The following is a 24,035-nucleotide window of genomic DNA, read 5'->3' as shown; positions in this document are numbered from 1 at the left end:
CTGCATCCCCCGGGACTGCCGAGTCCAGCAGACAATTTTGAGTCAAGACTTCTTTCTAAGTACACTGGACTTTTGGGAAGAAAAAGTCCGCCTGAGCCCACACACGGGCGAATTGTCCGGCAGACTCTGGTCCACCGGATAGTCCGATCGTGTGTACGTGGCATAAGGCGTTACATAGCTGAAATTACATGTCTTCAGGGTTCAGATCCATTGCATATGGCTTCAAAAGGTGTTTGGTCCCTGCACCACTGAGAGTGTGGAGTGAAGCTGAGTAGAAAGTGTCGTATCTGGAGGAAATTGAAAAAGGGGATGTGTGCGTCCAAGAGTTGGGATGAGAGGTGCAAACTTTTTTTATTATTTTTTATTTTGTACTCGCATAAGTATATAATTTGTCATTTATACTAGGATGTAAGTGTTCTCATGTTGAAGTATAAAATACTACTGACAATCAATCCTCATTTCTTATACAATAGTCGATGTACTGATTGGATAATGTAAAAAAAAAAAAAAAGTCTTCCGTTTACTATATCGTTTAGCTTTCCTAGTGCTTGAATTAGTAAGTTAATCAAAACCTGGTGGTGATAAGTCTTCAAAAATTATTTGATGTGGAAGGACTGGAAACAAGCATTTGTGTTATTTCAGGACCAGAACAGCTCAACACTTGAGAAAATTTTTGTTGGCATCCATCCTTCAATCATTTCTTCATCTAACAAATTTATATCTGATATATGCAGCTTATGGCTGTAAAGCGGAAATTGTATTGAAGATCTATTTTTTGGTGACATGTGAATTAACTGGCCACTTTTTTTTTATTTATTTTTTATAGTTTTTACTTTCCTTTAGTTTCCTGTTTGTTTAGTTTGCATCTTTTGGTCTTTGGGCTCCATTCAAATTGTATTACTTTTATAGTATTGATACTTTCTAGGAAATACATAAAAGGCCCCATTATCATGATAAATTATAACTTTAAATAAGGAAATTTTTATTTCCTATCAATAGTATAATTCTAATGTCTGTCAAGCTGCTTGTTATAGAGCGGATGTGCTCTCCATCCGTAATGTAATGTACATCGATTACCGCTGAAATTATAAAAATATTTGATATTCTTCTTCCAATAAAATGTCCCTGTATAGCTAACTTCAAAAGTTTAGAGGCCAGATTTGCCTGTCACCTGCTGCGGCTTAGGTATGACAAGTTGAGGAAGACAACAACAGAAACCACATACAGGGCCTTGCAAAAGTATTCACCCACGTTGGCTTTTTACCTATTTTGTTACATTACAGCCTTTAGTTAAATGTTTTTTTTTTAAATCCTGAATTATATGTGATGGATCAGAACACAATAGGCTAAGTTGGTGAAGTTAAATTAGAAAAACATATAAATAAAACTAATCTTCAGAAATACAAAACTGATAATTGGCATGTGCGTATGTATTCGCCCCTTTGTTATGAAGCCCATAAAAAGCTCTGTGCAACCAGTTACCTTCAGAAGTCACATAATTGGTGAAATGATGTCCGCCTGTGTGCAATCTAAGTGTCACGTGATCTGTCATTACATGTACACACCTTTTTGAAAGGCCCCAGAGGCTGCAACACCTAAGCAAGAGGCACCACTAACCAAACACTGCCATGAAGACCAAGGAACTCTCCAAACAAGTAAGGGACAATGTTGTTGAGAAGTAAAAGTCAGGGTTAGGTTATAAAAAAATATCCAAATCTTTGATCCCTAGGAGCACCATCAAATCTATCATAACCAAATGGAAAGAACATGGCACAACAGCAAACCTGCCAAGAGACAGCCGCACACCAAAACTGACGGACCAGACGGCATTAATCAGAGAGGCAGTACAGAGAGGGTTAAGGTAACCCTGGAGGAGCTGCAGAGTTCCACAGCAGAGACTGGAGTATCTGTACATAGGACCACAATAAGCCGTACGCTCCATAGAGTTGGGCTTTATGGCAGAGTGGGCAGAAGAAAGCCATTACTTTCAGCAAAAAAACTAAGTGGCACATTTTGAGTTTGCGAAAAAAAGGCATGTGGAAGGCTCCCAAAATGTATGGAGGAAGGTGCTCTGGTCTGATGAGACTAAAATTTTACTTTTTGTCCATCAAAGAAAATGCAATTTCTGGCGCAAACTCAACATATCACATCACCCAAAGAACACCATCCCCACAGTGAAACGTGGTGGTGGCAGCATTATGCTGTGGGGATGTTTTTCAGCAGTCAGAACTGGGAAACTGGTCAGGGTTGAGGGAAAGATGGATGGTGCTAAATACAGGGATATTCTTTAGCAAAACCTGTGCCACGGTGTCTGTGATTTGAGGCTAGGACGGAGGTTCACCTTCCAGCAGGACAATGACCCCAAACACACTGCTAAGCAACACTTGAGTGGTTTAAGGGGAAACGTGTAAATGTGTTGGAATGGCCTAGTCAAAGCCCAGACCTCAATCCAATAGAAAATCTGTGGTCTGACTTAAAGATTGCTGTTCACAAGCGCAAACCATCCAACTTGAAGGAGCTGGAACAGTTTTTCAAGGAGGAATGGGCAAAAATTCCAGTGGTAAGATGTGGCAAGACTCATAGAGACTTATCCAAAGCGACTTTGAGCCGTGATAGCCGCAAAAGGGGGCTCTACAAAGTATTGACTTTTAGGGGGGCGAATAGTTATGCACATTGACTTTTTCTGTTATTTTGTCCTATTTGTTGTTTGCTTCACAATACAAAAACATCTTCACAGTTGTGGGCATGTTCTGTAAATGAAATGATGCAAATCCTCAAACAATCCATGTTAATTCCAGGTTGTGAGGCAACAAAACACGAAAAATGCCAAGGGGGTGAATACTTTTGCAAGGCACTGTAGTAATCCAAGAAATGTCATCCCTCGATGGGCATTACACAGCCTTTGTCAGCTGTGCCATGCACACACAAGCCAAACTGAACCAAGGCAACATCAGAATAGCTAAATACACAGAGCTTTTCTTTATTGGTTTTGTTGATTACCTTTATAACATGGTTTTTATCAGCTTTTGATAGAGCTGCATGATTAATCTTTAAAGAATAAAAATCATGATTCTACCCCCTCTCAATCTTAAAACAGCATTTCCTGATTCTATGTAACAAGTGCAGAGTTCTCTGCTCACCTCTGACAGCTGATAAAAAAAAATGCAGGCAGCCTGCCAAGTTTATCTCAACATGAGATAACTTTAAACAAAGTAACATTTAATTCTTAGATCAAAGAAATGAACTTCGGTCTGTAAATGAGGACAGTTTAACCACTTAAAGATCCCCTCTCTCCTTCACCTACCCCTCTCTCCTCCTCCCCCCTCTTCTCCCCCACTCTCCTACTACTCCCCCTCATCCTCCTCTCCCCCCTCTTCTTCTCTCCCCACTCCTTCATCCCCTTATACCCTCTCTCCTCCTTCCCCCTCTCTCCTCCTCCTCCTCCTCTCCTCATCCTCTCCCTTTCCTCCTCTTCCCCCCTCTTCTTCTCTTCCCACTCCTCCACCCCCCTCCAAAGCCTTTGACTTTTCTTCAAAGGGCGTTGGCCCCAAACTTGTCTTGCATAGAAATGGCACACAATTGTCAGCCAACAAACCCAAACATAGTGGCGTAATAGACGTACTACAAGCTGATAAAAAGGTTAAATTGTCATGCACCACCCTTTGGGCTCCTTCTGCTAGTTTTGTGTTAGCAGAAGTTTGGTGAGTGTCAATTTGCTCTTTTCAGTTCACGCTTTTCATTTTGCGCTTTTCAGTTAGTTTCTGAACAGCCGTTCATCAACCAGCCATGTTGCGGAATCAGAGGAGATAACATGTTATTTATAATTGGCCTTGGAGTTTTTGCTTTGACCCAAGTTCAGTCCAGGAACAGGAGGAGGATTTCTTGGACCAAAAATTGGTTGCTTTATTAATCGTGACCAATTAGGTCATATGCCTTTGCTGCGGCAGCTCCAGGAGAATAATCTGGATGATTTTCGGAATTATCTCCGGATGATGGACCCCTGCTTTCACCACCTCTTGGCATTGCTGACCCCCTATATTGAGAAGCAGGACACATGCATGAGGCTTTTATTTTATTTTTTTGGTTGAATAATGATTTGATTTGGTATATTTTCTATATTTTTGGATGCATAGAATGCACTTTTTGGTTAAATTCTGTTGGCAGATAACATGTCTAATTTTATTTTTTTTATTTTTTTTAATGCACAATAAAAAAAATTGTGTAGAATAATACTTGGCTATGTGTTTTACACCAAATGACAGTTTTGGAGTAGGCAGTTACATTTAAAAAAATACAATGTAAAATTGACAAGGAACATCAACATAGTTGTATCTTTGATCTTAAAAACTACGGGATAATGGTGTTGTGGTAACTTGCCCAAACAAAAAAATAAGTAGAATAATATTATTCTTGAAATCACTAAAAAATAAAAGCCTTTTAAAATGCGTTTGGCAGAACTCCATCAGTATCACCAGCAAAGCAGCTTCATTATAATCCCAAAGAAGAAGAGAATGTGCGCTGCATTTCGAGATTTCATAATTTGCCACGTCACAAATGTTAATTCTCCATTACGAGTGCTAGTTTACAAGCTAGTTTTTGGGTGTGCCCCCCAAATATCTTGTTTGTCTATTGTATGGATTCTGACCAAATCCTGTTGGGTGGAGCACCCCACTCCCTCAGCAAGTACCTCTCAGTAGTGACCACCTGTGTCATGGTGGAGACCTCATGTTCTCCCATATAGAGGAGTATAGCTCCCATGGTTCAGCGAAGCAGGATCTCCTAGTCTATGGATAGAGTAAGACCCACTAATCATTGAGTACTTTGTCGCAGTAAGTGGGCTTAAGAACCATATAGCAATATGGTGTGACCAAATCCCCATATTTTTTGCTAATGTTTTTTTTTAAATGTCTAGGTGTTTTTTAAAAAGCCTTGCTGGAGGTAAATGTTAGTTTTGCATGTGTGCGCTGTAATAGGTTTGTTCTGTTGTATGGTCTTCTGGCAGCGCCATCTTTATGCATTTTTTAGGGTGTGCCCCCCAAATATCTTGTTTGTCTTTATCCAGGGCTGCATCTCCACCAAAATGTTAATAATTAGTTTCATAGTAGAAATTGAAGAATCCTTAGTTCGTACAATACTTCAAAAGAAGTTGTTTATTCTAAAGAAAGATAAGCAAAGACAAGACTTACATAATGACAGCTGGTAACATATGGTAAGGTGAAGGCTTCAAACGGAGGAAGAGGTATCAGATGTTACATTCTCCTCCATAGTGTAGGGTTCCTTCCCTCTCTTCCTAACTAGACATTCAACCCTCTTGGATTCTTATACTGTTTCATAATGTCTTGTCAGCATTTCACTAGAGTAACTACCATTCTTGCATATATGCTTCTACGGCTTCAAGTCTATAGTTAAGTTGCATAACTCCACTCATTGTCCTGACATAGCAACTCAGAATAGAAGTACCTACACAGCAAAATTACTTTTCTCTCTACTCTGTCAGTATTGTAACCTTCAGAAATGAACATTACAATTACATTATACTGTAACATTCCTGTTTTATATATTTTTCAGAAACTTTTATCACTTAAAATAAACTCAAAATCTCTAAGCCCTTGTACACACGGTCGGAGATTCCGACGGAATGTGTCCTATCGGACCGTTCTGTCGGATAATCCGACTGCGTGTGGTATGCATCGGACTGTTTCCGTCGGAAAATATCCATCGGACCCAATTTTCCAACTTGTTGGAAATATTTTCCGACAAACTGGTCCGATCGGACATACTCCGATCATGTGTAGAGAATTCCAATCGGACAAAGTGCCACGCGTGCTCAGATCAAATTCCTACATCAAAGCTATTGGTTACTAGCCTGAACATAGTCCAGTCGTAACGAAATAACGTCATCACGTTCTGAACGATCGGATTTTCTGACAACTTCGAACAGTTTCGGACAAAATCCGACGGATTTGGTTGTCGGAATCTCCGATCGTGTGTACAAGGGCTAACAGACGTTCGGTAGGTTGTAGACCAGACATTCAAGTAGTTTGGATAAGAAGGATAAGGGGATAAGGATGTGGGGATTTCAGAAGAGAGAAAGTAGGGTAACCAGGCAGAGAAGTCATCAAGGAAAGTTGATACCGATCCAGGAGGCCGATAGATCACAGAAATTCTTAAGGAGAATTGAGAAAATAAATGTATACAGTGAGCTTCAAATGATGAGAGGGATAGAGAGTGAAGAACCTGGAAGGTGCTCTGTGAGTATGGGAGGAATCCAACCCCACCCCACCTCCCTTGTGTCCACTAGGTCTATGGGTTACACCTACTTCATTGATCTCATGGTGTTTCTCAATAAGTTAAGTCAAATTCATATACAGCATAAAGTGCTCTGTGCTCAAGATGCTGTTCCCTGCAGATCCACTGCTTCCACTTTGCACCTACTTCATTGATCTCATAATATTTGCTGCTATATTAAATAAAGTAAAAACATGTGCAAATTCATGTAATCGTACAATATTTTGTGCTCAATATAGTTTTCTCTGCAAGTCCACTGCTTCCACTTTACATCTACTTCAACAAACTTTGTTCAAAAAATCCACCAATCAATGAAAAGTTGATAAGGTGTAAAGTTCTCGGTGCTCCAAACTGCCAGCTGTAGTGTAGCCACGCCTTCTTCCTCCTCTTACACACGTGATGGTGAGGGCGCCCCCTTAGTGGTGCTTCCCCACTCACCAGAGCAATATGACTCCCAGCTTTTCATCTACCAGAGTCACCAACATCTTTCACACTCTCCTCACCTCCGATGGCAAAGGAACCGGATCCTCCTCGCTCACTCCTGCAATTAACTTTTCATTGTGAATTTTTGTAAGCAAAATACGTTAATTGAAGTAGATGCAAAGTGGAAGCAGCGGACTTGCAGAGAACACGTAGACGTGGTGTATCTGGATAGAGGAAGGCCCGTAGACGTGGTGTATCTGGATTTTGCAAAAGCATTTGACACAGTTCCCCATAAACGTTCACTGTACAAAATAAGGTCCGTTGGCATGGACCATAGGGTGGGTACATGGATTGAAAACTGGCTACAAGGGTGAGTTCAGAGGGTGGTGATAAATGGGGAGCACTCGGAATGGTCAGGGGGGGTAGTGGGGTCCCCCAGGGTTCTGTCCTGGGACCAATCCTAATTAATTTGTTCATAAATGACCTGGAAGATGGGGTAAACAGTTCAATCTCTGTATTTGCGGACAATACTAAGCTAAGCAGGGCAATAACTTCTCCATAGGATGTGGAAACCTTGCAAAAAGAACAAATTAATGGGGTGAGCAACTATATGGCAAATGAGGTTCAATGTAGAAAAATGTAAAATAATGCATTTGGGTGGCAAAAATATGAATGCAATCTATACACTGGGGAGAGAACCTCTGGGGGAATCTAGGATGGAAAAGGACCTGGGGGTCCTAGTAGATGATAGTCTCAGCAATGGCATGCAATGTCAAGCTGCTGCTAATAAAGCAAACAGAATATTGCCATTAAAAAGGGGATCTCCAGAGATAAAACCATAATTCTCCCTTTCTACAAGACTCTGGTCCGGCCGCACCTGGAGTATGCTGTCCAGTTCTGGGCTAGTAACAACGACTGGAAAAAAGCAGCGTTAAAAACGAGATTTTATTAGTGTTCTGATTTGGCGTCAATGCGCATTTAACGCCGTTTGTAAGCGTTAATGCTAAGGCGCGTTTAAAAAAAAATCCCTCTGCTATTTTTCACTCCCAAATTTCCCACAATGCCAAGGAAAATGAGTAAAAAAAACACGCAATATCATTTCATGGGGCCATTTTGGTTGGAGAGAGAGGAGAGAGATAGTCTGTGTGAGTTTGTATTTTTTATATTTGTGGAGTTTTTGCTATTTTGCGTGCGTTTTCCTCTGATTTTTACATTATGGATCCTGTTGTGCAAAAGATTGATGAAGCAATCCTGCTTATTATCTTGCTGAGGATTCATAGAAGAAGACAATTGGAGGAGGATAGAAGACAACGTCGCTTCTGGACCCATCCACTGATATCCCAGCGGCTGTCAGTGGGGTACTTCACCCAGATGTATGCAGAACTGCGCATACACCCGGAAAAGTTTTACAACTTTACTAGGCTGTCTGTGACGCTGTTTGATGAGCTCTTGGAGAGACTCTGGCCACCATTGACCAGGATGGACAATGTCACGCGTCGCTCTGTGTCACCGGAGGAACGGCTGTTAGTGACACTGAGGTAAGTGAAATAAGTACTCATATGGGATAGGGTTAGGGGGTAAGGGTTAGGTTTTTAGAGAATAGGAATATTGGTAGGGTTTATGGGTTATGAGGTAGGGTTGGGGGGGTAGGGTTTAGGGAATAGTGGGTTGGGTTTAGGGGTAGGGTTTAGGCAATAGAAGTTTGGGGTTACGGGGTAAGGGATTAAGTAGGTTTTAGGGAATAGTGGGTTGAGGTTAGGGGTTGAACATTTTATGTGTATGCTGTTTTAATTAAATATTTCAAATTTTTTATGTTAGGTTCCTTGCCACTGGACAAAGTTTTATGTCCCTTCACCATTATTTCCTCCTTGGAGTTGCAACTGTCTCTGTAGTAACAAGGTCAACATGTGTTACAATTTTAAAGGAGCTACACGACTCATTCATGCCGGAGCCGACTGAAGAGAGAGGGAGTCTGTTGTGGATGGATTTTGGAAAAAAACACAATTTCCTAATTGCATCGGTGCCCTGGATGGGAATCACATTCGGGTGAAGAAGCTTCCCCACTCCGGATCATCTTATTTTAATTATAAGAAATATTCTTCCATGGTACTCCTGGCATTGACTGATGCCCATCTAAAATTCCTTGCCATGGATGTGAGAGCTTACGGCAGCCAAGGTGACTCCCGCATATTCAGAGTCGTCTTTTGGACATACCAGCCAGTAGGCCTCTACCTTCCACTGATGAACCAAGTTTGCCGTTGGTGATGGTTGTAGATGAGGCTTTCAGATTGGCCCAAAAACCTTATGAGGCCATATAGTGGATATGGACTCAGCCATTAACAAAGAATTTTCAATTATAGGCTCAGCCATGCACGCCGTGTGGTTGAGTGCTCGTTTGGTGTCTTGACTGCCAAATGGAAGGTTTTGCTGTCCTCCATGCAACTGGATGTGGAGAATGCCATCAAGGTGGCCCTGGCATGCTGCGTGCTTCATAATCTTCTGAGGAAGAATGATAGAAGCAATGTGGAACCAGAGCCCAGCAACCCAACACATCAACGGCACGGATCATGACAATCCGCAACCAATTTGCCCAATATTTTGTATCTCTTGATGGAGAGGTGGCATGGCAAGATGATCATATTTAAAAAACAATGTTGACATTGAAAAAATCAGCTTGGATTTTGGTCTTTTTAAAACACGTCATATTTATGTTAATGCTCTTTGTGTCCATGTTTCTTCTTTTGTTCCTCGAGCCCATTACATTCTACGTGAGGTAAACGCCTGCTAGGCCTATTAGGGCTCAGCATGCGTTTGCCTCAAGCAGAGTGCAAATTACTGCTGTTGTGGATCCTTTTAAAAGAGACAGCATTTGTCAAGCAAAAAATGTTTATTGAACATGAAAATATGAAATTATTAAACATGAAATTATTTACAACTGGTGATAGGTTAGCTGGGATGCCTGATCACCTTGGGCATGTGGGGATTGGGGACGGGGGAAGGCATGGGGATGGCGCCTATGCATATAAGATGGCGGTGTATTCTTCGTAGGAGGTGCAATGGGGTCTTGGGCATGGTGGGTGGTGGCTGGCGGAGAGGTCTGCTGAGGTCCCGGGGGCCATTGGGGGATCCTGAGATACAGTGTATGGATCAGGTGGAGGTGGCACACCACTGTATTTTAACTGTCTGTATTGAACACAGATGGTGTTCAATCGATCCATGCACTGTATCTCAAGGTTTCTACCCATGTCCTCCATTAAGTTGTACATGTGCCGACAGAAGCAGGCACGCTTGTTGCTTGGGTCAAGGTTTGCATCAAAGCTGCGCTGCTGTAAAAATGTCCGTGTGTATGAGGCCTTACTCTTGGCTGGGGCTCTTTGTTTCCATATAACAGATGTTCTACATGACTAAATCTGCAATCAATTTTACTGCAAAATCAAAGGGGACAAAATGTCCCCCCCCCCCCGAGCAGTAATATATTTCTATCCCCCTTGGTGGGAGTGGAGATGACCTCATCTATAAGGATATACAGTACATACACACACAGCACAAGGCCGTGTTCACACTACGAGATGATTCTCTGGGCTGCAGTTCCTCTGAGCTCCACAAGGTGGTGATCTCACTTCTACCCAGACAGGAAGTCTCTATGGAAGACAGGAAGTGATGCCAGATACAGGCAGGAAGTTCCATTTGGTAGAGGAGACGTTGCTGGATCTGGCGGCAGAGGAGGTAATATGTAGATTAACCCCTTCAGGGGGATCAGCTGATGATGAACATATTTTGCTTCCAAATCTGGCCATACATGGGTCAGTTTTATCGTTCATCCAGCGGGATGAGAGGAAAAAACGGAAGTGATTCCCCCATCCACACATTGGAGGGGGATGGGGGAATCCTCCCCGCTGCACTATTGTATTCTGACAATGGGGGGCGCTCCTCCACTCTCAGAATACACAGATCAGTGATGAAGCTATTGGCTGCAGCCGCTGATGGAGTGACTTTTATCCGGCAGTGACCACACATGGATGGAAATGTGACCGATCCCTGCTGAACCAGCTGAATTTCCATGTCTCTATGGTCACCTTAAGTCAGGGCTCGACATATCTCAGGCCACCATGAAGACTATAAATGGCATCCTGGCCCCTGGGCTCTCGTCAGCCCATTCTCACTGTTGGTCTGAATAATGTTTCTGCCTGAAACCCAGACACATTATTCAGACAGGAATGTGTCTCGGAGCGGGGCCAGGCAGGAGGAGGAGGAGGAGATGATGGCACCCGACCTGTGAAGTGAGGGGTGGACTGGGCAGGACAGCGGCATGAGAGGACTCATCTAACTGACGATCTTTCTCCTTTCCGCGGCCGCATTACTATCACCATTGGCTCCTGCTTCCACCCACAGCTGTCTGTGTCCCTGCAGAGCCCTCCAGCAGAACAGAGAGGAAGGAGCGGGACCGAATCTCCAACATGGTGCCACCTCGGCACTGCCACAAAGATCCCCACAAGGTGCTGAGAAACAGGACTACAGAGTCCTTACAGGAGTAACCAGGACAAGCCTGCAAAGCAGCCAGCTAAGAGATCAGCCAGGGAGGGACATGCTGCTTTATGTACACAAGATGTCCTCTCCATCCACTCTGCTCTCACGCACTGCTGGGGGAGATGTACAGGACATGCAGAAGGACACAGGGGAGTGGGGGATTGCATTACTGTCCTGCATCCTGAAGGTCCTGAGGTGACCTACACCATTTTCTGGTACCCTATACCCCATGTGCTCCATTCTACACCCTTCTCCTGTATCCCATATCCTGTGGTGACCTGCACGCTTCTCCAGCACTTAGCACTCCGCGTTCTACATTCTGCACCCTATATCCTGCATTATGCATCCTTCTACTGCATCCCATGTCCTGCAGTGACCTGCACCCTTCTCCAGTACCCTGCACCCCATGTCCTGTGTTTTGCGGTGACCTGCACCTATTTCTGGTACCCTGTACCCCATGTCCTGCGTTCTGCACCACATATCCTTCACCCTTCTTCTGCACTTTGCCCCCCATGTCCTGCATTCTGCACACTATATCCTTCCCCTGCACCCCATGTCCTGTGCTCTGCAACCTTCTCCTGCATCCCATGTCCTGCGGTGATCTACACCCTTCTCTGGTACCCTGCACCCCATTGTCCTGCATTCTGCACACTGTACCTTTCCCCTGCACCCCATGTCCTGCATTATGCACCCTGCGCCACATGTCTTGCACCCCAATGTTCTACATTCTCCACCCTGCTCCCCATGTCCTGCAGTCTGCACCCTTCTCCTGCATCCCATGTGCTGTGGTGACCTACAGTACATCCTTCTCTGGTACCCTGCACCCCATGTCCTGCATTCTGCACATTTACCCTTCCCCTGCACCCCATGTCCTGCATTCTGCGCCCTTTTCCTGCATCCCATGTGCTGTGGTGACCTACACCCTTCTCTGATACCCTGTACCCAATGGTGGGGGAGACAATAATGGAGAAAGATCTGGGGGGTCTTAGTAGAAGACAGACTGAGGAATAGCATGCAATGTCAAGCTGCATCTACCAAAGCCGGCAGAATATTGGCATGCATAAAAAAGGGAATTTTCTCCAGAGATAAAACTATAATTCTACCACTTTATAAAACTCTGGTTCAGCCACATCTGGAGTTTTCCGTCCAGTTTTTGTCACCAGTCCTCAGAAGGGATGTGCTGGAGAGAGTTCAAAGAATGGCAACCTAAATTAATTAGGGGGCTGGAGGACCTCAAATACGAGGAGCAACTACAAGCACTGAATTTATTCTCGCTGGAGAAAAGACGCTTGAGAGGAGATGATAGTGATTTACAAATATCTCAGTGGTGATCCCTGTATAGGAAAACAGCTATTCAATCTCAGGGGGTGTGAGAGGACACGGGGCCACACAATGAGATTGGAGGAGAAGCGCTTTAACCTTAACCACTTCAGCCCCGGAAGATTTGGCTGCTAAATGACCAGGCCATTTTTTTGCGATACAGCACCGTGCCGCTTTAACTGACAATTGCACGGTCATGCGATGCTGTACCCAAACAAAATTGACGTCCTTTTTTCCCACAAATAGAGCTTTCTTTTGGTGGTATTTGATCACCTCTGCGGTTTTTATTTTTTGCGCTATCAACAAAAGAAAAGCGTCAATTTTGAAAAAAAAAAACACAATATCTTTTACTTTTTCCTATAATAAATATCCCACATATTTAAAAAATAAATAAAAATTTCCTCAGTTTAGGCCGATATTTATTCTTCTACATATTTTTGCTAAAGAAAATCGCAATAAGCATATGTTGATTTGTTTGTGCAAAACCTATAGTGTCTACAAAATAGGGACTAGATTTATGGCATTTTTATAAACTTTTTTTATTGGTAATGGCGGCGATCTGAGATTTTTGTCTGGACTGCGATATTGCGGTGGACAAATTGAACACTTTTGACACATTTTTGGGATCATTGACAATTGTACAGCGATCAGTGCTATAAAAATGCACTGTTTACTGTATAAATGTCACTGGCAAGGAAGGGGTTAACACTAGGGGGTGATCAAGGGGCTACACATCAAGGGTGATCAAGGGTTTACAAACACAGATCCCGGTTTTCGCCCTGTCATGAGCGATTGCAGGTGCCCGGTGGTCATCTTGCCCGCCGGGCACTCGCACGGGCTGCGGGCACAGTGGCCCCTAGTGGCCGAAAGGCAATGCGACGTACGGTAACGTCATTTCGGCCAGCTGTGCCATTCTGCGGCAGTAAAACTGCGGCGGCTGGTTGGCATGCAGTTAAGCTATGTATGGGGTTTTTCACTGTCAGGGCAGTAAGAATGTGGAACTTGGAGGCTCCGGAAGAATTCAGCTTAAAGAAACGGCCCTGCATAGCCCATGGATGGCAATCAGCCCCCCGCTTCCTCTGTGACATCTCGGGACTCAGTGGAGATGGATCGGTACGTGGTGCATGGCACCTCCGTCGTGGTTGCAGCCACACGCTTGGAGCCCCCTCAGTCTGTCTCACATGCAGCCAACATGGCCGACGCTGTGGAGATGGCCGAGACAGCAGATCCAGCAAAGCCTACGGCCACAGCTCCGGTCCTCCCTGAAGACCAGTGCAGCGCTTTGGCTCGGACAGTAGCAGCCCTCCTCTCTCCCACCATCACTGCAGCAGTAGACAGGGCTATAGCTGCAGGCATCACACAGCTCAGGAAAGAGCTGGGAGATCATGCCAAACGCCTGTCTGATCTGAAAAACCGCATGTCAGAGCAACAGTAAAAACACACACAGCAATTCACACCGGATAAACTGGATGATCTCGAAAATTGTTTGCGCCGCAATAACATGCAAATTATAGGTCTACCCGAGTCCTTCAACTCGGACTCCCTCCAGGAAACCTGTGTGGCTTGCATCCCGGGAGTCCTGGGGATATAAACTCCATGCATAATGGAAAGGGCTCACCGTCGAGGCCCATCAAATGAGAGACGCACTCCACGTCCCATTATAGATCGCTACCTTAACTACTCTGACGGAGTCAATATCATGAGATCCTTCCTGAACTCAAAATCCCTTCAGCTGGATGGCCACAAGCTACTCGTGTTTGTGGATTATTCCCAAGAGGTTTCCCATAGCCGCAAAGCTTTCCAACCGATCTGCACTGCAATTTACCAGAAAGAGGTCAAATTTACATTAGAGGAAGCGATACAGTACCTTCAGGCATATCTACATATACCCATGGACTCTTCCTCATCGTTGGCCCTACCATGATTTGCAGAACCTAGGGATCAACGAATCCCAAGGAAGGACCCTGCAAAAAAACCTCAGACTCTCCAACTCCTCTGGACGCAACAACTCACACTGATCATGGACTCTGACACACCCATCTTGGGTCCCCACCCACTCCTGAGTAGACCATTCGTTCAGGTTTATTTACTAAGCCAGCTACTTGTTTGTTCAACTTGTTGCTAATACTTTATTTGTTTTATTGCTTTTCTTCCTGTCTACAGGTTCTATTTGCCCATGTCTGCACAACCTTACTAGGGGACAGATGCTCAGCTCTTCCGGGACCTGGCTAGAGGCCTCATGCTATCACCATTGCATTACTCTCATGGGGTTCCCCCTTAAGCTATGGATCGCATCACAGTCTGCGGGCGAGTGCCTTAGTTCCCCCCCGGTAGCGCTGTTTGTTGGTAGAAGGTTAATATGTTGAAAAAAAGTGAAGTTCAGGCTTCTCACAGTATGGAGTCTCTGGTTTGTATTTTTTGACCCCTGTTGGGTCGACCTCCTTTCTAAACCCCACTCCCAAAATTTCAAGCCCCCTCTAACGTGTCCTAAACATTTATGCAGTACATTAGTGGTGTCACAAGGACAGCTCCTCATTTCTCCTACAGTGGCTCTAAATCAATGTAACAAACCCCCTGATCTGACCGCCCCAACATAAAAGGGATTTCTTGGAATGTCAAAGGGCTTCGTTCGCCTCATAAGCGTATGTCGATTCTTCACCTCAAACGCCTTAAGGCAGACATAGTGATACTCAAGAAAACACGCTTGTCAGCGGAAGATTTTAAGAAAGTCATGACTCACCCAAGGACTTTTTTTTACCCCTCAGCACAGAGACGACAAATTGTGAGACACCCTAAAATAGGGTGCCCCCCCTGGGAGCGGGCACGGGGGGGGGGGGGATACGTAAGAGGGCACACTTTGCACTATGGGTAGAAAAATGTAAAATACAGTGAGACAACCCAATTCTATAACTAACATGAAGTTGTAACCCATGGACTATCCAGGATAGACTACACTTTCTCTAGCTTCACTCTACTTGAAGAAATCACCGACCCCCACATCCATGACATTCCGATTTCTGACATGCCCCAATCTCGGTGGACCTAATTGGTTATAACACCCTGAACCAAGCCAAAACTTGGCGCTTCCCATCCTATGTGGTGCACAACCAAGATCTTCAAAAGAATATATCCCGGTTCAGAGGGATCCTTTCCCTTCTTGGGAATCAGCTTAACATGAGCTTGGCCCCAGCTCAAGTCATGCATCCTATCCCCTCTGGTTTGACACCACCATCTCGCTAACTCACGACCCACCTGCTATTTTACTCTCGTATTGTTTTAACTACCATGTTACTGGCTATTGGGTTTAATGGTCATAGGTGTTTTATTCTTCCCACCTGTACTTGCTGGTTGGCATCTGCCTAAAATATGATTTACCATTGTATGTTTGCTTGATAGCATGATAGTTCAGTTCATGTAAAGTCAAGCTCAGGTTTACCCCCCCTTTCCTACCCCCCCTCCCTTTCCTACCCCTTCCCTTTCCTACCCCCTTCCCTTTCCTACCCCCTTCCCTTTCCTTCCCCCTTCCTTTCCTTTCCCTCCTCCCTCAGATACAACCACATTTGACATATAATCTGCTCCAGGATAGTGCTATGCATATGTTTATTTGTTGCATTGCTTTGGTATTGTATGTTCATAAGAAAAAACAATAAAGTTTCTTCAAAAAAACAAAAACTGTCCTAACTTTCTTTAGCTGGCTCCTAGATTCATGCAAATTTGTCAAGCCGTGCCTTAAATGACTTCCTCCCCTCCCCCTCATCTCCTTCATTATGTAAGTCATGCTGAGATCATCTCCCATTGGCTGAGCAATATTGTCATTGGTCTCTGAGCTCCTTCTTGCTATTCCTCGTCCTGCCTGTTGTTTCCTTGGATTGATTTTCTGTGTAGTGACCCCGGCTTCATCTCTTGGATGCGCTCGTTTGTTGCTTACTTTCACACATTCCTGACAGATTTCTGTATGGTGAAGGTCAAAGTTCACCCTTCAGTTTAGGAGAGGAAGGACACATCTAGGAACAATGATTTGGTTTACGTGGGAGCTTCATATGGAGGACTCCTCAAATCTCCTCATCCAAATGTCCCTCCATCCAGAGTCTATATGTCTTATGACATCACACTGACCTCACAGCTCCTCCTCCCAATGTCCCTCCATCTGGCTTTTTCTCTGATGCTCTTAGGATGTGGGCGGACCCTTGGCATCCTCACTAGCAAAGTGGGACTGTTGGTCCTGCATTGTATGTAATGATCCCATAATGTCTGCAACAAGCTTTTAACCTTTGTAGTGTGGGGGTTCTTTGTGGGTAAATTATACGGGGCCTGAACAGGGGCTTTAATAAAATGTAAACCTGAATGGAAAAGTTGAGGAGGATTTGGGAATATCATTTCATTTTTTTATTTGTGTTCAGATCTAGAGTTTTCCTCGTGTGAAGTCTGGAGATCATATGACCATCACATCGCCTCCACCTCCCTCCCTGATAGAATAGAGAAATACAAAGAAGATTCTAGAAGTCACCAGAGAGATGATGGAGGAGAGGTGAGTGGTGCTGGGAATTCTGGGACATTATCCAGTAACAGACAAGGGATGTGTCTGGATGGTGACTGTATCATTGTGTGTGTCAGGTTCCTATAAGGTGTCAGGATGTCACTGTCTATTTCTCCATGGAGGAGTGGGAGTATTTAGAAGGACACAAGGATCTCTACAAGGACGTCATGATGGACAATCAGCCGCCCCTCACATCCCCGGGTAAGAGGAGACTTTATTGTAAAGGAGAGAGCAGTACGGAGGCTCCACCTAGATCCCCCATCATCTGATAAACACATAGAAACAATGTATTCAGTCAGTGTGTGTGTTTCCTACAGATGGATCCAGTAATGGGAACCCACCAGAGAGATGTCCCCGTCCTCTGTATTCCCGGGATTCCACACAGGAAGGTCACACCATCCCCCACCATCATCAGGTAGATGAGGAACAATCACTGATAGTATCATTAGGATCTGTACATTATCTGCATTGTTACCTTTGATATCATTTTTATTATATATTTAGAGTGGAAACCTGAGAGATTCTAAAGTTGACATTAAAGAAGAAATAAAAGAGGAGGATGATGAGGATGGAGTGATGGAGGAATCAGAGTCTCTAAAAGAACACAAAGATCTGTACCAGGACACCATGGTGGAGTCATCCAACTACAGAAACCCACCAGAGAGATGTCCCCGTCCTCTGTATTCCCGGGATTCCACACAGGAAGGTCACACCATCCCCCACCATCATCAGGTAGGTGATTGACAATTATTGGTAGTTCTGATTTATACACTGCATGATTGTTACAATGAATGTTTTATTATATATTTAGAGTGGAGACCTCGGGGATTATAATATTGTTGTTAAAGAAGAATATAAAGAGGAGGATGAGGAGTATGGAGTGATGGAGGAGTTTTCAGAAGGACGCAAGGATATGATGGAGCCACCTAATACCAGGAACCCACCAGAGAGATGTCCCCGTCCTCTGTATTCCCGGGATTCCACACAGGAAGGTCACACCATCCCTCATCATTACAAGGTTGGTGGGATGGAGGTTATAAAACACAGACTTATGGAAACAATGTGTGGATTTTGTATGTGATGTCACAATAATAAATCTTACAGATGATATTCTCTCTCATTTTCTTGGTTTAGAGTGGAGATCCAATCGATATAGAATTTGAGGTTAAAGCAGAAGAAGAAGAGAGGTATGTGAGGGATGATCAGCAGTCTATGGAGGAGGATGGAATAACGGGGACATTTATAGAGGAGGACACTCCTACAGAGATCAGCACAGGTGGGTCATTAACACTAAATACATTCCTCCACCCATACTGCTCACTGATTGGTCCAGAGTAGGGCAAGGACTGGGTGATATCAGCCTGTAATCCCCTGGTCACTTTCCTGAGCTGTGTTCCCCGTCCTGCATTCCTGGATTTCTCTCCGATAAACTTCCTTCTCTGTGCTGCAGACACAATTTATGTATCTAGACTGGATTTATAGACATTCTGGGGTTCAGCTGGCAGCAAAATGCGGATTCTCACCATAGGCATTATTAGACCTAGGCACCTGGGGAATGTGCTTTGGGTCTTCTGCCAAGATCTCTGACAGAACAATTCTCCCGGGGTTACTTGCTCTGTTGTCTGCTGGCTGTGTTGGATGGAGGGATATGTCTGTATAGTCTCAGACCCAAGTCACTGAGTGCCGTCTCAGGAGATGGGAGGCAGCGGTGTGGGACCTCTGCAACTTGTCTCATGTACACATTTAAGCTTCCACTGATTGCTGAATACCCATATTCTGTGTCCTGACCCTTACACTGTATAATTTATATTGTACATTACATATTCCTGACCCCTGCACTATATACTCTGTTGTACATTACAGAATTTTGATACTATAGAGTCCTGTTGTATCTTATACGATATGTTGTACATTACATAGTCCCGATGTCTGCTCTCCCCCTCTACCCACTGCTATATATACACATAATATATAGTCTCTTTTGTTACACCCATTTTCTACCAGCTGGACATTTTATATCTGATGATTTGATTGGAGCACAGACTTTTACATGTTCATAATAATGGGATAACATCCTTAACTACTTGCCTACTGGGCACTTGTACTCCCTTCCTGCCCAGACCAATTTGCAGCTTTCATCGCTCTCACACTTTGAATGACAATAAGTCCTGCCACACTGTACCAATGACATTTTTGTATTTTTTTCCCCACACAAATATATATTTAGTAAGAGGCATGGTGAGTTTTTTGATGTTGTCATTTTTTCCCACAATTCTTTGCAAAATTATTATTTATTATTATTATTATATATTATTATATTATTATAAAATTGTCATATTTCTCTCACGTGGCATAGGCATACTTGCAATTATACCCCAAAACACATTCTGCTACTCCTCCTGAGTATGGCAATACAACATGTGTGAGACTTTTTCACAGCCTGGCCACATACAGAGGCCCAACATCCAAGCAGCACCTTCTAGGAGCATAAATTATACACCTCATTTCCTGTCTACCTATCACATTTTTGAAGGCCCTGAAGCACCAGGACAGTGGAAACACCCACAAAATGGCCCCATTGTGGAAAATAAACACCCTAATGTATATTCTATGAGGCATAATGAGTCTTTTGAACATGTCATTTGCAGAGGCTGCTCCTGGCTTTTGCTGGAAAGAGCTGCAGTTCCTGTGTTTTGTATGGAGTGTGTCCTGCACTCTGTGTGCAAAGGCTCCAGTGGAGGGGTAGGCTGCAGATAGTTTACTTCCTAGAGAGATGGAAGTTGTGTTCTGATGAGGGTCAACTGATGGGTGCTGATGAGGGTGCACTTTTCTGCACTGATGAGGTTACACTAATGCACTGAGGCTGCACTGACAAGTTGGCACTGATATGCATTGATGCAGCGGCTCTGACGGGCGCTGATGAGGATCCCCTGATAGGATGGCACAGATAAGCACTAATAGGGCACTGTATTGCCACTGATGAGCACTAATAGGGCACTGTACTGGCACTGATCAGTACTGTACTGCCACTTATGGGCACTGTAGGGCAGTGATGTAAAATGGTGAACACTCTATGGCATTGATGAGCACTGTAGGCTACTGATGAGCACCGTATGGCACTGATGAGCACTGTATGGCACTGATTTGAAATGGTGAACACTCTACGGCACTGATGAGCACTGTAGGCCACTGATGTGCACTGATTAGCACTGTAGGGAACTAATGAGCACTGATGTGCACTCACTTATGGGCACTATAGGGCACTGTAGGACACCAAAGGGCACACAGAATTTGGAAAAACTCATGATCCAGCAACTGATCTCTCTCCTTTCCTCACTCTCGATATCGGTGTGAGGAGAGGAGAGTGCTGGACTGCCCATTACCCTGGTTTGTTTACAAAGCGATTGCTCTGTCATTGGACAGAGTGATTACATGGTAAAGAGCTGCTGTGATTGGACCCAGTGATCACAGACACTTTAGGAAGTGCCAACATGGGAGGACGTCATATGACTACATGCCAGAACTAGCTGGCCATGCTGTAACCTTCATTCGGTTATAGCGCGGTTGGCAACTGGTTATCCACCTCAGTACCGCACCATAGCTGAAAGACAGCTACAGCGTGGCTCTCTTGTTCTGGAAGAGCGTCCACACACCCCTTGTGGAATGCATCGGTCACTCTCTATGTGACTGCTGTGTCCTTTGTACACAGCTGATCAAAGATCGAGGTAAAGCGCCAATCACAGCGGTCCTTTACCTTATAATCAACCATGTCCAATCAGAGCTGATCCCATGTAAACAACAAACTTGCCGGTTATCTGCATTTCCTTTCCTGGTGCCCTGTCACTGTGTGAGGAAAGAAGAGCCGATAATTGGAAATCCTGACAAATTTACACTGATATTCAGGGTACTAATCATCAGTGCAGCCCCATCGGTGCTTTCTAAGAGTCTCCATTAGTGCTGCCTCATCAGTGCAGCCTCACCAGTGCCCATCAGTGAAGAAGAAAAAATGACTATTTGCAAAATTGTATAACCAAAACCTTTTTGTTTTTCAAAATGTAATTTATTTGCTTAGCAAAAACAAAAAACCCCAGTGGTGAAATTATACCACCAAAAGAAAACTTTATTTGTGTGAAAAAAATTATAATTAATTTCAAAGTGTGACAGCGCTGAAAGCTGAAAATTGGCCTGGGCAGGAAGGGGGTGAAAGTGTCCAGTATTGAAGTGGTTATACTTTGGAACCTTAAAAAGAAAGTGATAATGAGCTAAGGAAATTACCCAATGATGAGGGTCTTCAGGATCAGTCCAGTCTTCATCTTGGGTGTTCTCCCCCCATCCTCACTCTCTGACCTCTGGTGGGGCTCAGCCCCGCTGTTATTCATGACTAAATCATGGACTAAATAAGGAAGTGCAGGACTTCTTGTGTTGGGAAGATGGCAATGAGTGATAGAGGGGGAGGGGACACTCGTCCTATAATCCCCTCATCACTGTCACTCCTATAAAAGACAGTTCTCGTTGTTTCCTCACTCTCTGACTAAGGTCCATGAATAAAGAAATGATCTGGTAGGAGATCAGAGGACCCATTTACTATTTCTAGTAGTAATCTTTGTATTTCTATTTTAGTAGATGGACGGGAGATGAGGAAAACCTCAGAGGATTGTCTCACTTTGTCTGCAGGCCGTAAAGTAGAAGATGAGGACATCACACAGTATAGTCCAGGAGAAAACCCGACTACCTCAAATGTCCATCCGGCACCACACAGTGTAGATGGACCATCGTATTCCTCTTATCCTGAGGAACCTCAGACTGTGAGGGACGGTGATCAGAGGTTTTCCTGTACTGAGTGTGGGAAATGTTTTTCATATAGGTCCAATCTTTGCAGACATCGGAAATTGCACACTGGAAAAAAGCCATATTCCTGTCCTGAGTGCGGGAAATGTTTTTCACAAAAGCATCATCTTTACACACATCAGAGATCTCACACAGGGACGAAGCCATATTCTTGTTCTGAGTGTGGAAAATGTTTTTCACAGAAGTCCAATCTTAACACACATCAGACATGTCACACGGGAGAGAAGCCATATTCCTGTTCTGAGTGTGGGAAAAGTTTTTCACGTAAGTCCCTTCTTAACTCTCATCAGAGAACTCACACGGGGGAGAAGCCGTATTCCTGTTCTGAGTGTGGGAAATGTTTTTCACATAAGTCCGATCTTAACACACATCAGAGATCTCACACGGGGGAGAAGCCCTATTGCTGTCCTGAGTGTGGGAAATGTTTTTCACAGAAGTCCGATCTTACCAGACATCAGAGATCTCACACGGGGGAGAAGCCACTTTCCTGTCCTGAGTGAGGGAATTGCTCCTCACTGAAGTCCTGTCTTCCTTTACATCAGGGGTCCCACACAACCCTCGAGGTGTATTAGTGCCTTGAGTGTGGGAAATGTCTTCTATGTGAATGTTGCTGGACATCACAGCTCTCATGTGGGGAAGAAGCACACCCTGATATACACCTCAGATATACTCCATGGCTGATCTTCATCATGTAAGAAACAGTTGATAAGGAGATCAGAGATCACCAAAGACATGGATGAAGTGTTGTACCGTGTTGGCCATTCATAGCAGTACAAAAATAAAAATGGAGTCATTTTGCAGTGTAAGTTTTCACAAACGCTTAGCCCCTGTACACACGGTCGGACATTTCGACAACCAAATCCGTCGGATTTTGTCCGAAACTGTTGCATACACACGGTCGGACAAGGTTGTCGAAAAATCCGATCTTTCAGAACGTGATGACGTAATTTCATTACGATGGGACTACTTTCAGGCTAGTAGCCAATAGCTTTGATGTAGGAATTTGATCTGAGCATGTGTGGCACTTTGTCCGATCGAAATTCTGTACACATGATCGGAGTATGTCCTATCGGACCAGTTAGTCGGAAAAAATTTCCAACATGTTTGAAAATTTGGTCCGACGGATATTCAGACGGAATCAGTCTGATGCATACCACACACAGTCAGATTATCCGACAACACGGTCCGATAGGACACATTCCAACGGATTCTCCGACCGTGTGTACAAGGGCTACAAGGTTTGTTTTAAAAAAAAATTGTTGAATGAATTTGACCAACATTTACCCAGCTATGATGAATATTAGTTGTATTTTATTTCATACACTGATTTCCTTGGCTCCATCTAGTGGCCATAATGCAGTATTGTGCTATTTTTACTGATTGAGGAATTTCATGAAAAATACAATTTTATGGCCACTAGATGGAGCTGACAATCATAGGAAATCACTGTTAAATTACACCCCTTTAGTTTTCTCTGTCAGACATGGTTTCATACTAATACCTGAGATCATACTCGTACACTTATGAGTACAGTACACACTGAAGGATATAAGGTAAAGTGTTGTCAGAATGTTTATACTGAAATAATAAAAATGTATTGTAATTATGAAAATATGCAAATCATTGATTTGGGAGATTTACAATTCTCTACCAATACCAGCAAGAAATTCAAGTTTGTTTATCCGTGCTATTTTGAAGACAAGTGACACAAATGATATTGCTTAAAAATATATATTTATTAACTAAAAATACAGTGTAAAATAATATCAGGTATATTTCGTGATTGAACAAATAAATGGATATACTTCTTCTACATTCAGATAATATTCACAGTTAAGCTCTTATTACAAAATATCACATTTCAATACTAGAATGATACTTGTACATTTTAGATTTGGTAACTTTTGAATCGCTTCCGTGACTTCACAGACTTATATAAACAATCTATGATTACCTTAACACGGTCTTATCTCTTTTCAAATCAAACAAACCTTCTCTTACACTCTTAACCACTTCAATACAGGGCACTTAAACACCTTCCTGCCCAGACCAATTTTGAGCTTTCAGCGCTGTCGCACTTTGAATGACAATT

The 24,035-nt window shown here is 43.7% G+C and overlaps 1 protein-coding gene across 1 annotated transcript in view; it reads left to right on the top strand.

Moving 5' to 3' along the window:
* Window positions 1-23,767, top strand: part of LOC143986868 (uncharacterized) — a 57,287-nt gene extending 33,520 nt beyond the window's left edge. The window contains exons 5-12 of the mRNA XM_077485274.1: window positions 10,366-10,437; window positions 16,959-17,086; window positions 17,173-17,296; window positions 17,413-17,510; window positions 17,600-17,827; window positions 17,907-18,113; window positions 18,230-18,371; window positions 21,716-23,767. Of these exons, the coding sequence (XP_077341400.1) occupies window positions 10,366-10,437; window positions 16,959-17,086; window positions 17,173-17,296; window positions 17,413-17,510; window positions 17,600-17,827; window positions 17,907-18,113; window positions 18,230-18,371; window positions 21,716-22,443 (1,727 nt within the window). The 3' untranslated portion in view covers window positions 22,444-23,767. The remainder of the gene's footprint in view (window positions 1-10,365; window positions 10,438-16,958; window positions 17,087-17,172; window positions 17,297-17,412; window positions 17,511-17,599; window positions 17,828-17,906; window positions 18,114-18,229; window positions 18,372-21,715) is intronic.
* Window positions 23,768-24,035: the final 268 nt, after the last annotated feature.

This window comes from Lithobates pipiens, unplaced genomic scaffold, assembly GCF_037356315.1.
Source record: "Lithobates pipiens isolate NorthernLeopardFrog02 unplaced genomic scaffold, aLitPip1_a1.2 Scaffold_18, whole genome shotgun sequence".
Taxonomy (NCBI): Eukaryota; Metazoa; Chordata; class Amphibia; order Anura; family Ranidae; genus Lithobates; species Lithobates pipiens.
This window is presented reverse-complemented; position numbering and strand designations above follow the sequence as displayed.